Genomic DNA, 13,965 nt, shown 5'->3' on the forward strand with positions numbered 1-13,965 from the left:
TTTAAGGGTTCACAAATTGTAGGTCCTTAAGATGTCAGAAAATAAACTCTTAATGTCCCCCCTCTTGTCCTCTTTTAATCCATCATTATAAACTGGCAAAAAATAATGAAAAAAGAAAAACACTAATTATAGTTTCCTAGGACAGGAAACAATAGCAGATAAGAATTGCCAACAAATTTTTGGAGAAAACAGTGGTTACTAATTAATGTAACAAGGGGAGCTATGGTGTAAGTGGGTGCAAACCTAACCCCACTGAGTGTAAAGTCAATTTGCCTTGAATCCTCAGAAGGGCTCAGAATCTGGAGGCACCAGATGATATGGAAGGTGGGGTAACACAAGAGCACTGCTAGACCCCCAGGATCCCTCTCCCACCCTATAAAGTCAGGTCATTAGTCCTCCCCCACTTCCCACCAGGAGAGACAAGAGGTTTTCCTTTAGAGAATTTAATGAGAGAGTCAAGGTTTGGGGACACTGGAGAGAACAAAGGTCAAGCACGGGGCTGAAAACAGGTTAATGAAGCAAAAATCAGAACAAGTAGTACAGAGGTTCATGAATATTGTCTGGAACAGAACAGGGGCGGTCTCAACCATTTGCTGAATACATGAGTTAATGGTTATCTACAGCTTTCTGGGACACAAGTTCATGACTCTGTCAAGCCCAACAAAGACCTTCCAAAACAAACATTTGTGACCAACATAAAGCTCGTTTGCAAGTATGGACTTGCTATTGTGAGTCACTCGGGGCACTTTTAGGTCCCAACCAAATCGCAACATGACCCTGTGAATATTCTGAACATTGAAGGCTGTGGGGTCAGTGACTCACTTCGCTCTCAGGAAAGTGATTCTATTCTCAGGGCATTATATATTCCTGGGAGTGTTGTGTGCTGGGGCAATAATCCATCACTTGGTTGACATATTATCAAGTAATGTATTATTGCCCCAACAAGGATTAGTACAATGTCCTGAATGTCTCCCACACCCTTTAAATCTCTTGCTATGACAATCATACAACAAAATCTCATTAATTTGGACACATCCCATTTGGGACATGTGCAGACTAATTTTTCTTGGCCTGTACCCATGTGAAATTTGACATCTTCTAAAAAATGATTGTAAGGAAAATTGAGAAGGTAAGTATATAATTACAGAATATATATTTTACTCAGTATGGATTGACTTCATGCTAATTACAAGTGAATTATATTACTCTGTACCTAAGCCTTGAACCTCATCCCTTAAAAACATTCTTTGCCTACGATTCTTAATTATGCTTAAAGAAGCTAAATGACATTCTTTAAAAAGTTCTAGCCAACCTGGGACCGGCCCGGTGGCGCACTGCTACAGTGCGCCGCTTGGGAAGTGCAGCGGCACTCCCGCCGAGGGTTCGGATCCCACATACAGACCGGCCACTCACTGGCTGAGCGAGGTGCGAGAGCAACACCGAGGGTTGCGATCCCATTGCCGGTCATGAAAAAAGACAAAAAGGAAAAAAAAAAAAAGTTCTAGCCAACCAAATTAGTTTAGCCTGCCTTCTTGTTTTTTGAATTAGTGCAATTTCAGTATGCAGTAGTACCCCCTTATCTGAGGGGGGTGCAATTTCAAGACCACCACCAGATGCCTGAAACTGCAAAAATTACCGAACCATATATGTACTGTGTTTTTTTCTTATACATACATACCCATCATAAGGTTTAAGCATGACAGCAAAACTAACATTTTTTTTCTCATAATTTCATGGAAAAAAGATTCGTTTATACCATAGATGTTAGCAACTACAGCATACAATTTTTTTCTCTTTCATTATTATGTCAAAAACTTTCCCCTTTTCTCTTAAAAGAAGCACTTTATGGCTTCTCTTTGTCATATCCAAATTGCCAGAATTACTACTCTTGCACTTTAGGGCCATTATTAAGTAAAAAAGGGGTTACCTGAACTCAGGCACTTTGGTAATGGGATGGTCAATATGATCATTGAGATGGCTACTAAGTTAACAGGTGTGTAGTATATACAGAGTGGATATACAGGACGAAGGGATAAATTCATGTCCTGGGCATGAGATTTCACCAGGTTGCTGAGAATGATGTGCAATTCGAAACTTGCGAACTGTTTATTTTTATAATTTTTCACTTAATATTTTTGAACCTGGATAACTGAAACTATGGAAAATGAGACCACAGATAAGGGCGTACTATTGTAATGCTGTGAACAAAACATAAAGGGCAATTTTGGGGAGGGCTCAGCTGTAAGAAAAGTCTGAATCTTAGAGATGGCTTAAGTGGTCATGACCAGAATGCTGGTAGAAATAAGAACAATTAAGACTATTCTGAGGAGGTCTCAGATGGAAATATGGAGCAAAGTATTGGAAATGAGAATAAAGGCCATCCTTGTTACAGAGTGGCAAAGAATTTGGCTCAATTTTGTCCATGCCCAAGGGCATTATGAAGGGTAGAATTTAAGACTGATGAACTAGAATATCTGGTGGAAGAAATTTCTAAGCAAAATGTTGAAGGAGGTACATGGCTTCTTTTAACTGTGTATAGTAACATGCAAGAGGAGATAAATGATTTAAAGACAGAATTTATAATTGAAAGTGAAAAAGAATGTAAAGATTTGGAAAATTCACAGCCGGGCCATGTAAAGAAAAAAAGTGTATGTCCAAACAACTCTTTGATAAGGTATTAATGTGGATAGAAGGAAGCCAGGTGTTATTCATCATGACAATGGGAGAATGATGCTGAGGTATTTTCGAGATCTTTGAGCTGCTCCTCTCATCATGGGTTGAGAATGTTAGGGTTTTAAGGGCAGAAAGGTCTTGCTGCCCAGGGCTGTCTCAAATCTCTGCTCCCACATTCTAGTGCAGTGCCTCTTGGCTGCCCCAGCTGTGACTCAAGAGGGCCCAGGTGCACCTAGTACTGTCACTCCAGAGGGCGCAAGTGGTAAGCCTTGGCAGCATCTGCATGGTGCTGATTCTGCAGCTGTGTAGAATGCATAAGCTGTGAGTCCATGGCAGCCTCCACTTAGATTTCAAAGTGTGTTTTGGACAGCCTAGGGGCCCACGGAACTTAATAGAGCAAAACAGTTTGAGTAAAAGGGAATTGCTCCTGCCTGACTGCCTTGACATCAGTATTTCCCTGCCTTTGGACACAGAGTGAATAAAGCATTGGCTCTTTTTGGGGCTTGAGACTGATGACTTTTGGACTGAAACTACACTATCAACTGTCCTGGTCTCCAGCTTGCTGACTGCAGATTTTGGGAGTCCATGCCTCCATAACCATGTAAGCCAATTCCTTAAAATAAATCTCTTTATATATATCTCTGTGTGTATACTTGTATGTATATTTACTTATAAATGCTATTGGTTCTCTAGAGGACCCTAACAAATAAGCCTTGGCAGCATCTGCATGGTGCTGATTCTGCAGCTGTGTAGAATGCATAAGCTGTGAGTCCATGGCAGCCTCCACTTAGATTTCAAAGCTGTTGTATATTATGGACTTATTTTTCAATAGCCCTCACTAGATGCACCCTCTTGACCTTGGACTTCTCAACCTACAAATCTGTAAGAAATTAATGTTATTTCTTTACAAATTATCCAGTTTCAGGTATTCTGTTGTAAGCAACAGAGAGCTAATACATTTCCTTTCTGCATTGGCTTTACTGATTGATGAGGGGAGATGGGAATGCAATAGAAGGGAAGTCCCAAAGGATGATTCCAAAGTATGGATTCAAGTATGAACTCATAATGCTAACCTGCTCCAATGCCAGAGACAAAATAAAATAAAATACAAGCTTTTCATTTTTTCATTTGATAAACAGAAAAGTTTGGATATGTAAAACACCGAATATTATGGTTCATAAATTTACTCAGAATATTAGAACTTATGATATCTGATACTACTCTTAACACTTCTGTGTCAAATTTAAAGTATGTTTCATCCTTCTGTATTCCCTCTTGATTCAAATAAGGCCGATTACAAATATAATTAGGGAATTTTATTATTTCAAGGAGATGTCATAACTCAATGATTAGGATGTGATGTGTACCAGTGATGTCTGCACAAACAATCTTAAATCTGATTGGTGCAATAGCTTAGGGCCATTTCAGAGCCCAGTAATAGTGTAATCTCAGTGTAAGTACAAACATCAAGAGCAGACGCTCCTACCCAAGGGCCATGTCATAATCACCTTTAATGTATTTTCTTTTTAAAAAAAATATTTTTAGTTTTTTTTATTGGTTATGACTATTCATGGGGTACAAAGCTGACCATCACCACTTGTGCCCAAGATGTGATGACTGGATCAATACCCATCAGCATACCCATTACCACACATTGTGATTATTCCCCATGTCCCAAACCCAGTTAATCCCCGACCCCCCTCCCTTCCCCCTTTCCCCTCTGCAACCCTAGGTGTGTTCTCTCCCTCTGCAAGTCCAATGCACCACTGTGGTCATTCTTTCCTTCCTTCTTTCTCTCTTAGCTCCCTCTTATGAGTGAGGACATATAGTATTTTTCTGTCTGTACCTGGCTTATTTCACTCAACATAATTTTCTGCAAGCTCATCCACATTGCTGTAAATGGCAGAATTAATTTCATTCTTTTTTATTGCAGAGTAGTATTCCATTGTGTATATATATATCACATTTTCCTTATCCACTCATCTGTGGATGGACATTTCATCAGGGAAATGCAAATTAAAACCATATTGAGATATCACCTCACCCCAGTTAGACTGGCTATTATCAGAAAGATGGAGAATAACAAATGATGGTGAGGATGTGGAGAGAAGGGAATGCTCTTACACTGTCGGTGGGACTGTAAATTAGTAAAACCACTATGGAAAACAGTATGGAGATTTCTCAAACAACTACAGATAGACCAGCCATATAATCCAGCAATCCCACTGCTGGGTATATACCCAAAAGAATTAAGATCATCCTGTGGAAGGAATACCTGCACTTCCGTGTTCACTGCAGCTCTATTTACAATAGCCAAGATATGTAGTGTATTTTCAAATTCAAATGCAGGCACCACTGCTGGAGATTCCAATTCTGATATACACCCCAGCTGAAAGCTACTCAGTGGTATGAACTAGTTTCAATACTTAGAAATACTTAGAAAGAGAGAATTAGTTTTGAAATTTCAGCCTTCCAGAATCAATATACATTAGAATGTTAAGTGTGGAGATGTTTGAATTATAAGGAAAATCCTGAGAGACCACACTCAGAGACATACCACACCATCTAGCTGAGGCATGTTTCCTTAAAAATACAATGAAATATGCATTTCTTCTCAGCAGAACTCAGTGGGACATATAACCCACTTTGTGATTATAAATTCTGAAATGTTGTTTATTGAATATAATGAATTGAGTACTTTGACTTCTTTGCAGGAGATTTCTTTCTTTCATTAGCACGTACTTTTTTTTTTTCAGAAATTTGGTTTTACCCTTTTCTCCAAAATAGGGCCAATGATATTATGAGGTATAATGTGTTAAGGGTGGATGTGTTTTAATTAAGAGCTAAGACATAAATTAAATCTGTCCTAATTTAGGATATTAAGACACATTCACATGCGTGCATGCACACACACATTCACACACTGCTTTTGTTCTAACATCTTGAATTATCTATATTTGATAAAGCATTTATTTTCAAATTGATCTCAGCATGGGTTGTTCCTCCTGTGTCTTTATGCAAAATATAATTGCTTGGTAACTGAATAAAATGATTGTGAAATCAATAGAGAATAAAGCCAATGAATTCTTATGTGCAGAAAAGTTTATTAGAAAGCAGAGAAGCAACAGAACATAAGGAATTTACTCCAGGAGAATATACAGGGTACAAATGAGCCCTCAGGTATGAGCGTGTAAAATCAGTGCCAATACATAGGCTGCAGATAATGTCTACCTTGTTCAGAAAAATAATCTAGATCCCCCAAATAATAAGAAAAATAAAAAATTTAGACAATAGGGATAATTTCTTAGCTGGTAGATTACAAATTAATTTACATTTGGTACCAACATTGGAAACAAAAGACAGCAAGGGAGAGAGTTTAAAATGAACCAGAATGTGCTCACAGTCAGTAGGTGGTGGTGGGCTCACTGGAGTCAACAGATTTCATGCATTCTAAGGTACTGCACAAAAGAAAGATCTAGGTCTGTGGAGACAGAGGTGAAGGAAGAAGTGGGCCTAGGGCAGGGGGCTCAGCAGTCAGGGGAAGCACAGCACATGGGGCGGGGGCAGGTGGAGATGACACAGGTTGGACGATAGCAGTTGGTGTGGCAGGAGACTTGGCCACAGACCGGACGCAGGCAGCAGCTGGTGCAGGGGCAGCAGGAGCTGCAGCAGGAGGGGCTGCAACAGCTGGAACCACAGCAAGAGGGGTGGCAGCAACTAGAGATACAGCAGCTGGGGCGGCAGCAGCTGGAACCACAGCAGCTGGGACTACAGCAGGAAGGGCGGCAGCAGCTGGAACCACAGCAGGAAGGGCGGCAGCAGCTGGAGATGCAGCAGCTGGGGCGGCAGCAGCTGGAACCACAGCAGCTGGGTCCACAGCAGGAAGGGCGGCAGCAGCTGGAGATACAGCAGCTGGGGCGGCAGCAGCTGGAACCACAGCAGCTGGGTCCACAGCAGGAAGGGCGGCAGCAGCTGGAGATACAGCAGCTGGGGCGGCAGCAGCTGGAACCACAGCAGCTGGGTCCACAGCAGGAAGGGCGGCAGCAGCTGGAGATACAGCAGCTGGGGCGGCAGCAGCTGGAACCACAGCAGCTGGGTCCACAGCAGGAAGGGCGGCAGCAGCTGGAGATACAGCAGCTGGGGCGGCAGCAGCTGGAACCACAGCAGCTGGGTCCACAGCAGGAAGGGCGGCAGCAGCTGGAGATACAGCAGCTGGGACGGCAGCAGCTGGAGCCACAGCAGCTAGAGCCACAGCAGGAGTTGACCATGGTGTTAGAGGATGGAGGCTCTGGGTGAGTTTCCAGGAGAGTGAAGTTCTTGGGTTTGGAGGTTTCCTTGGCCAATAACCCCTTTTATACTCTGCTGAGGACCTGTTGTCATCACATCATTATTTCCTTGTTATTATTTACCTTACCAGAAAACCATATCATTTAATTACATAATTGTGTGTTTCTAGTTAAGTAATCCAAAATAGAGAAAAGAGCACTGTTCCTTTTCCTGGTGTGCTCCTGTGTTTCCAGTGAAAAATACTTATCACTTAGTGGCTGTCACTTTTGTTCCTGGCCTACACAGAGTATTTTACAAAACAAACCACTAGTCACATGATTCTGACATTTTGTTTTTGAATGTGACATTCCTTTCCATCTGTACATTGCTCCCTGCAAATCATGAAGGATGGTTTTCACAGTGCTAATGTGTTGTTTGTTTTCAAAGAATGTTCTGGTAGGTGAAATACTGGAAAAAATGAGAAGGAAATTTGGGGGAGGATGTCCCACTTATGAGGATGACTATGATCCTATATGGGCATCTTGGAATGGTGAGGTGATGATTAGACCCCAGGAAAGTTCTAAATTCTATGTCTGATCTTATTCCTCAGTCTCAAGCTGAAGCACTTAGCAATGACTCACTACTTTTGAATAGTAAAAACACATTTTTTGCTGTATGTCTTCCATGATAGGCATTAAGAGAGGGAAGTTTTGATTTACCTTTTGATTGTCAAAATTGCACAATGGATTTTTCATTTTCAGAAGCATTTGTTTTATATAAATAATATTTAAAATTACTAAGCCTTCAATAATGTGTATCCAAAACATTCTGTTGGTTATTCTGGGTATAGAATAGATAAACCCTCATCTCTCTCTTATATGTACTTGACAAGACATATGCATAGAAAAGAAAGTTTGGAAAAATTTAAATTAATTGTAATTACTTTAATTAAACTACTAAAATCAAAATTTAAAGTATGTGTATAAATTTCATATGCCCTCAGTGTATATATGTCATTTGGAGTGTTCACTATGTACCAGGCATTGTGCTGAATATCTTACATTTATTTTGTTTTAATCTCTAATGCAACCCTACAAAGTAGTGTATTTATTCTTATTTCTCTTTTATTGGGAGAGTCAAAAGAAGCATAGAGAGATTAAAACAAACAACCCAAAACCTTGTCTGAGATTAAACAGAAAGTAAGGTTAATACGTCTTAGAGTAGCCAAGGGAGGGACAGAGAATAGAACTTGCAAGCCTTTGCTGAAGCTGTTTCACATTCCTAGAATGTCTCTTCTTGCTTGTCAGCTCTGCAAACTCCTACACATCTGTCAAGACCCATTTGAAATGCTTCCCCCTCAATGATATCCTTCCTGAGAAACTACACCATTTATATATAGGTATTCCCTGTGTTGTGCTTCTAATTTAACACACTATACTGCACCATAGTTATTCACTTCTTTTATTCCTCCAGGTATAGTGCAAACACCCCGAAGGCATGGGCTATGGCATTTATTTTTGTTATCTGTGTGCAAACAGAGGACATTGGTGATAAATGTTTGTTGAGTAAATGAAGAATTTTTGATGATATAGGGACATGTAATGGTTCTTTAACAATATGTATCTTTTGATTACTGGAGAAAAGAAGGGGAAACATTCTAAACACGGGATCATGGTTCCATTTGAAGAAAAGAACATTAATTTATGTGGTAGGTAACATGTTGACTGATAAATAACATATAGAGGAAGCTGTGAAAGTTAATATTCTACTTATAGAGCCCTCCTCCAAAACCCAAACAGAAAGTAAGAGTGTGACCCAAGACCAGAGACCAAGGCAGAAGGCCTGGAGGGGTGCCACAAACACTGCTTCTGTGTGGGTGGTCCACCACAGCCACCACAGCTACTGCTACTGCAAGGACTACTCAAGGCCACAGTAGCAGCCAGAACCACACTGCAGGCAGCCTGCTGTACACTTGACTACACTGACACGAGGAGAGTCGCCATGGAGCCTACAAAAAGGAGAGGAAGTGTTTCTCCTCAAAACCTAATCCAGAGTAACAGAAGAAGCAACTGCTCTACCAAATGACCAGACCTCAATATAGAGATGCTAGAAATATAAATAAACAAGAAAATATGACACCACCAAAAGAATACAGTAATTCTCAGGTGACAGACTCCATAGAGCAGAAAATGCTTGAAATGACTGAAAAGGAATTCCAAGCAATAATCTTAAGAAAACTCAAAGAGATAAGAGAAAACTCAATTAGAGAATACACTGAAATATGAAAAAATATCCAGGGTGTAAAGGAGGAAATCTACAAAGAAATTAACACTTTATAAAAGAATGTAGCAGAACTCCTGGAACTGGAGGATTCATTCAATGAAATACAATACACAACAAGAGCTTAAGCAGTAGGTTACAGCAAGCAGAATAAAGAATTTCAGATCTCAAAGTTGGTCTTTTTGGGGCCGGCCCTGTGGTTCACCCAGGGGAGTGCGGTGCTGGTAGCGCCGAGGCCGTGGGTTCGGATCCTATATGGGGATGGCCGGTGCGCTCACTGGCTGAGCATGGTGCGGACCACACCGGGCCAAGGGTTGCGATCCCCCTACCCGTCAAAAAAGTAAAAGAAAAAAAAAAAAGTTGGTCTTTTTGAAATAACACAGGTGGACCAAAAAAAAAAAAAAAAAAAAAGGAAAAAAGAATTTCAAAAAATGAAGAAAATTTAGGAGATCTAGCAGACAACCTTAAACTCACAAATTTCTGAATCATTGGTGTTCCAGAAGAGGAGGAGAAAGGAAAAGGCATTAAAAACCTATTCAATGAAATAATAACAGAAAAATTCCCAGATATAGGGAAAGACACAGATATTCAGATCCAGGAAGCTCAAAGATTACCAAACAGATTCAATCCAAAAAGATCCTCTCTGAGACACATTATAATCAAACTGTCAAAGCTCAAAGACAAAGAATTCTAAAAGCAGCAAGAGAAAAGCATCAAGTCACCTGTAAGGGAACATCCATCAAAGTAACAACAGACTTCTCAACTGAAACTCTATAGTCCAGAGGAAAATGGGATGATATATTCAAAATACCAATATAAAAAAACTGCCAGTGAAGAATACTTTACCCAGTAAGGCTATCCTTCAGAAATGAAGAAGAAATAATGTATTTTTCAGAAAAACAAAAACTGTGGGAGTTCACCACCACACTACCAGCCCCACATGAAATTCTCAAGGGAGTCCTGTATCTAGAATCCAAAAAATGATAGTCACTATCACAAATATACAAGAAAGAACAAAACCCACTGGTAAAACAAAAATGCGAATGAAAAAGAGAAAGAAACTAAATCTTATCACCTCAAAAAACCAACAACATTGAAGATGAATAATAAAAGGGGAAGAAAGAAACAAAAGATATTTAAAACATCTATGGAAAACAGTGTGGAGATTTCTCAAGTAACTACAGAAAACTACAGATAGATCTACCCTATGATCCAGCAATCCCACTTCTAGGTATATACCCAAAGGAATGGAAATCATCATGTTGAAGGGACACCTGCACTCCCATGTTCATCACAGCTCTATTTACAACAGCGAAGATATTGAAGCAACCTAAATGTCCATTGATGGACAACTGGATAAGGAAAATGTGGTATATATACACAATGGAATACTACTTAGCCATAAAAAAGAATAAAATTCTGCCATTTGCAGCAACGTGGAAGAGCTTGGAGGAAATTATGTTAAGTGAAATAAGCCAAGCAGCACTGAGGGAAAAATATCACATGTTCTCACTCATTAGTGGGACCTAGGAGAGAAAGAAGAAAGGAAAGAAAGACTGCAGTGATGTGTGGGACTTGCAGAGGGACAGGGCATACATAGGATTGCCAGGGGGAGGAAGGAGGATTTATTGGGTGGGGGACATGGGGAATAATCACAATTTGTAGTAATGGGCATGCTGATACTATTAATCTGACCATCACATCCTGGGCACAGGTATTGACAGGCCAGACAGCTTTATACCCCATGAATGTGCATAATCAATAAAAAATAAAATAAAATGAAATTAGATAAGATACTTTTAATGCTTCTCATTGATTTTCTTTTTTTCCGTAATTCCTTTAGCATTTATAATGGTTTACTACCTCCAAATACACTGCTGTTGTATATAGTTCCCACAGAAAGGCCAATAAAATAGTGTTAAATTAAAAAAAAAAATCTAAACAAAAGGGATAAAATGCCAGGAGTTAGTTAATAACTTTCAATAGCAACCCTAAGTGCGAATGGATTTAACTCTCCACTTAAAAGACACAGACAGATGGACATGGCAGATATCTACAGAACATTTCATCCAACAACTATAGAATATACATTCTTCTCGAAAGCCAGGTTTGTGAATAAATATATACATGTAGTACAAATGCATTTAATAAAGTTGGATCTCTGTTTATAACAATGGGTCTTGAATGGGATTGGCAAAGATTGGTAAAGGAAAACTTACCTTTGGTCACATTCTTTTGTGTTGTTTAAATTTTTAAAGAGCATGTATTTGTGTATAATTGATATGTAAATTCATATAAAATGTGGTTTATATGAAATTAACAATTTCCTCCATAGAGTCCATTAAATGTCTTCTGCTATTATGTTTACATTCCTATTTCTATTTTGCACTAAAAGATTAAAATTACATTTTAGACAATATTTCAACTCTCAAATTAGCTATCATAAATTTCAAATTGGTTTTGGGACAGGTTGGGATCCCTAGGAAGCAGATGCTGAGATGGAGATTAGCATGCAGTAGGTTTTATTGAGGAGTATCTTAGGATTTACACTTGTGGAATGGAAGGGAAGGAAGCAGGATTGGATGCTTGAGAAATCACACTTGGGGCAGTCTTACTGAAAGTCTCAGCTGACCCTTTGGGGAGTTCTGAATATGGGATAATCTATTAGAGGCATTTCTAGCTGAGGAGAGGAATGTGGGTCATGATTGTTTCATCCTGATGAAAAGGGGGCATTACATTCTCCAGCAATACCTATGAGCTTTCACCAGGTCTGCTTCCTTCATTTACATCACCTGGATAGCCCTGAAGGTGGCCTTTCTATATGGCAGGACAAGCTCCTCGCTGAAGTTCTGCCAGTCAGAGTGATGCAGATCCACCATATATGTGGAGAATAGGTTCGCTGAACGTGGCTCTGAGTAGAAAATGCATAGATTTTGCTAAACCATCTATTGGCTTCTTTTATTGCTAGAAAATAAAATCTGAAAGATGTTATTTTAAAAGATCAGGAAATGTGTTCAGTTTTCCCTGTTATTATATTCCTGGATGTTCCATGAATTAGTTTCACTTTTTTTTCCCCTAAAGGATACAAAATGATTAGTTGATTTGCCTAAGACGAAAAACACTTTCTAGAGAAAAGTAGGCAGTGATTAATGTCGTTTGACTTTTGTTAGAAGTCTAACTAATGTTTGCTGCCTGTCCTACAGGTGTAGGAAAAATACTATTACCCAGGACCAAAATATAAAACCTTTTTAAAGAAAGATAGTAACAATCACATTCAATTTTCAACTTCAATAGAATAGATGTTTATTTTGGTGCGTGGAAATAACAAGGTATGAAAACATCTTTACAAAGGATTATAAGAGAGAGTCTTCACTGGACTTTAATGTCAAAGGAGTGGCCCTACCAGTGATGGAAGGAATCTTCAAATTCCTTAGATGTGGTAAATTCTTGATGACAGAACGAGGAATGTTGTATTAGTCAAAATTCTGCAGAGAGACAGAAACAATAGGATATGGATATAAGTATCTGACAGGGGATTCTTAGGGGAATTGGCTCATGTGATTGTGAAGGCTGGGAAGTCCAGGATGGGCTGTCTGCAAACTGGATGCTGGTAGCATGGCTCAGTCCAAGTCCAGAAGCCTCAGAAACAGGGAAGCCAATGGTGTGATTCTCAGTCTGAGGCCAAAGGCCTGAGAACTCGGGGTGCTGCTGGTATAAGTCCTTGAACCCAAAGACTGAAGAGTCTGGAGTTCAGATGTTCACAGACAGGAGAGAAGATTGTATCCCAGCTCCAGAGGAAATAGAGCGAGAGATTTGCTTTTTCCTCTGTCTTTGTTCTTTCTGGGCCTCCAATGGATTGAATGGCACCCAGTCATATTAAGGGCAGGTCTTTCCTACCCCATCCTCTCAGGCTTACATGCTAATCTCTTCTGGAAACATGCTCATAGATACACCCCAAAATAATGCTTAACCAGATTTCTATGTGTTCTTTAAACTACTCAAGTTGACACCTAAAATTAACCATCACAAATATTGAGGGCAATTTGTCAATTTATTAGGAAATTCTCAATGAATTCATTTGGAAGGGTGATATTTTGGACAGACATTAGAATGCAGACACAGAATTGCTATGATGAGGTTTGTTTATGGGACATAGGAGATTTCTTGAGCATTCCACATTTTTTAAAGATGGGTCTTCATCTGTGGGGAAGGAGGCGATAAGAAAGTGATGTGTTCAAAGCAGAGACTCAGCAGTCAGGGGAGGCACAGCACATGGGGCGGGGGCAAGTGGAGATGACACAGGTTGGGCGATAGCAATTGGTGTGGCAGGAGACTTGGCCACAGACTGGTCGCAGGCAGCAGCTGGTGCAGGGGCAGCAGGAGCTGCAGCAGGAGGGGCTGCAACAGCTGGAACCACAGCAAGAGGGTTGGCAGCAGCTGGAACCACAGCAGCTGGGGCGGCAGCAGCTAGAGATGCAGCAGCTGGGGCGGCAGCAGCTGGAACCACAGCAGCCGGATCCACAGCAGGAGGGGTGGCAGCAGCTAGAGATGCAGCAGCTGGGGCGGCAGCAGCTGGAACCACAGCAGCTGGATCCACAGCAGGAGGGGCGGCAGCAGCTAGAGATGCAACAGCTGGGGCGGCAGCAGCAGGGGCTGCAGCAGGAGGGGCAGCAGCTGCTGGAGCCACAGCAGCTAGAGCCACAGCAGGAGTTGACCATGGTGTCAGAGGATGGAGGCTCTGGGTGA

The 13,965-nt window shown here is 40.5% G+C and overlaps 1 protein-coding gene across 1 annotated transcript; it reads left to right on the top strand.

The window, feature by feature from the left end:
- Positions 1-5,841: 5,841 nt before the first annotated feature.
- LOC103608347 (bromodomain-containing protein DDB_G0280777-like) lies at positions 5,842-13,965 on the top strand. Its single transcript, XM_008592796.1, has 3 exons — positions 5,842-5,853; positions 6,298-6,965; positions 13,575-13,965. The coding sequence occupies exons 1-3, from the start codon at positions 5,842-5,844 to the stop codon at positions 13,963-13,965; spliced, it is 1,071 nt and encodes a 356-aa protein (XP_008591018.1).

Source organism: Galeopterus variegatus, unplaced genomic scaffold (assembly GCF_000696425.1).
Source record: "Galeopterus variegatus unplaced genomic scaffold, G_variegatus-3.0.2 Scaffold8330, whole genome shotgun sequence".
NCBI lineage: Eukaryota > Metazoa > Chordata > Mammalia > Dermoptera > Cynocephalidae > Galeopterus > Galeopterus variegatus.

Excerpts from the sequence above, each read along its gene's own strand:
- LOC103608347 (XM_008592796.1), top strand. Across the intron at positions 6,966-13,574 it reads TTAGAGGATGGAGGCTCTGG|GCAGCAGCTGGTGCAGGGGC; the intron begins GTGAGTTTCCAG and ends GACTGGTCGCAG.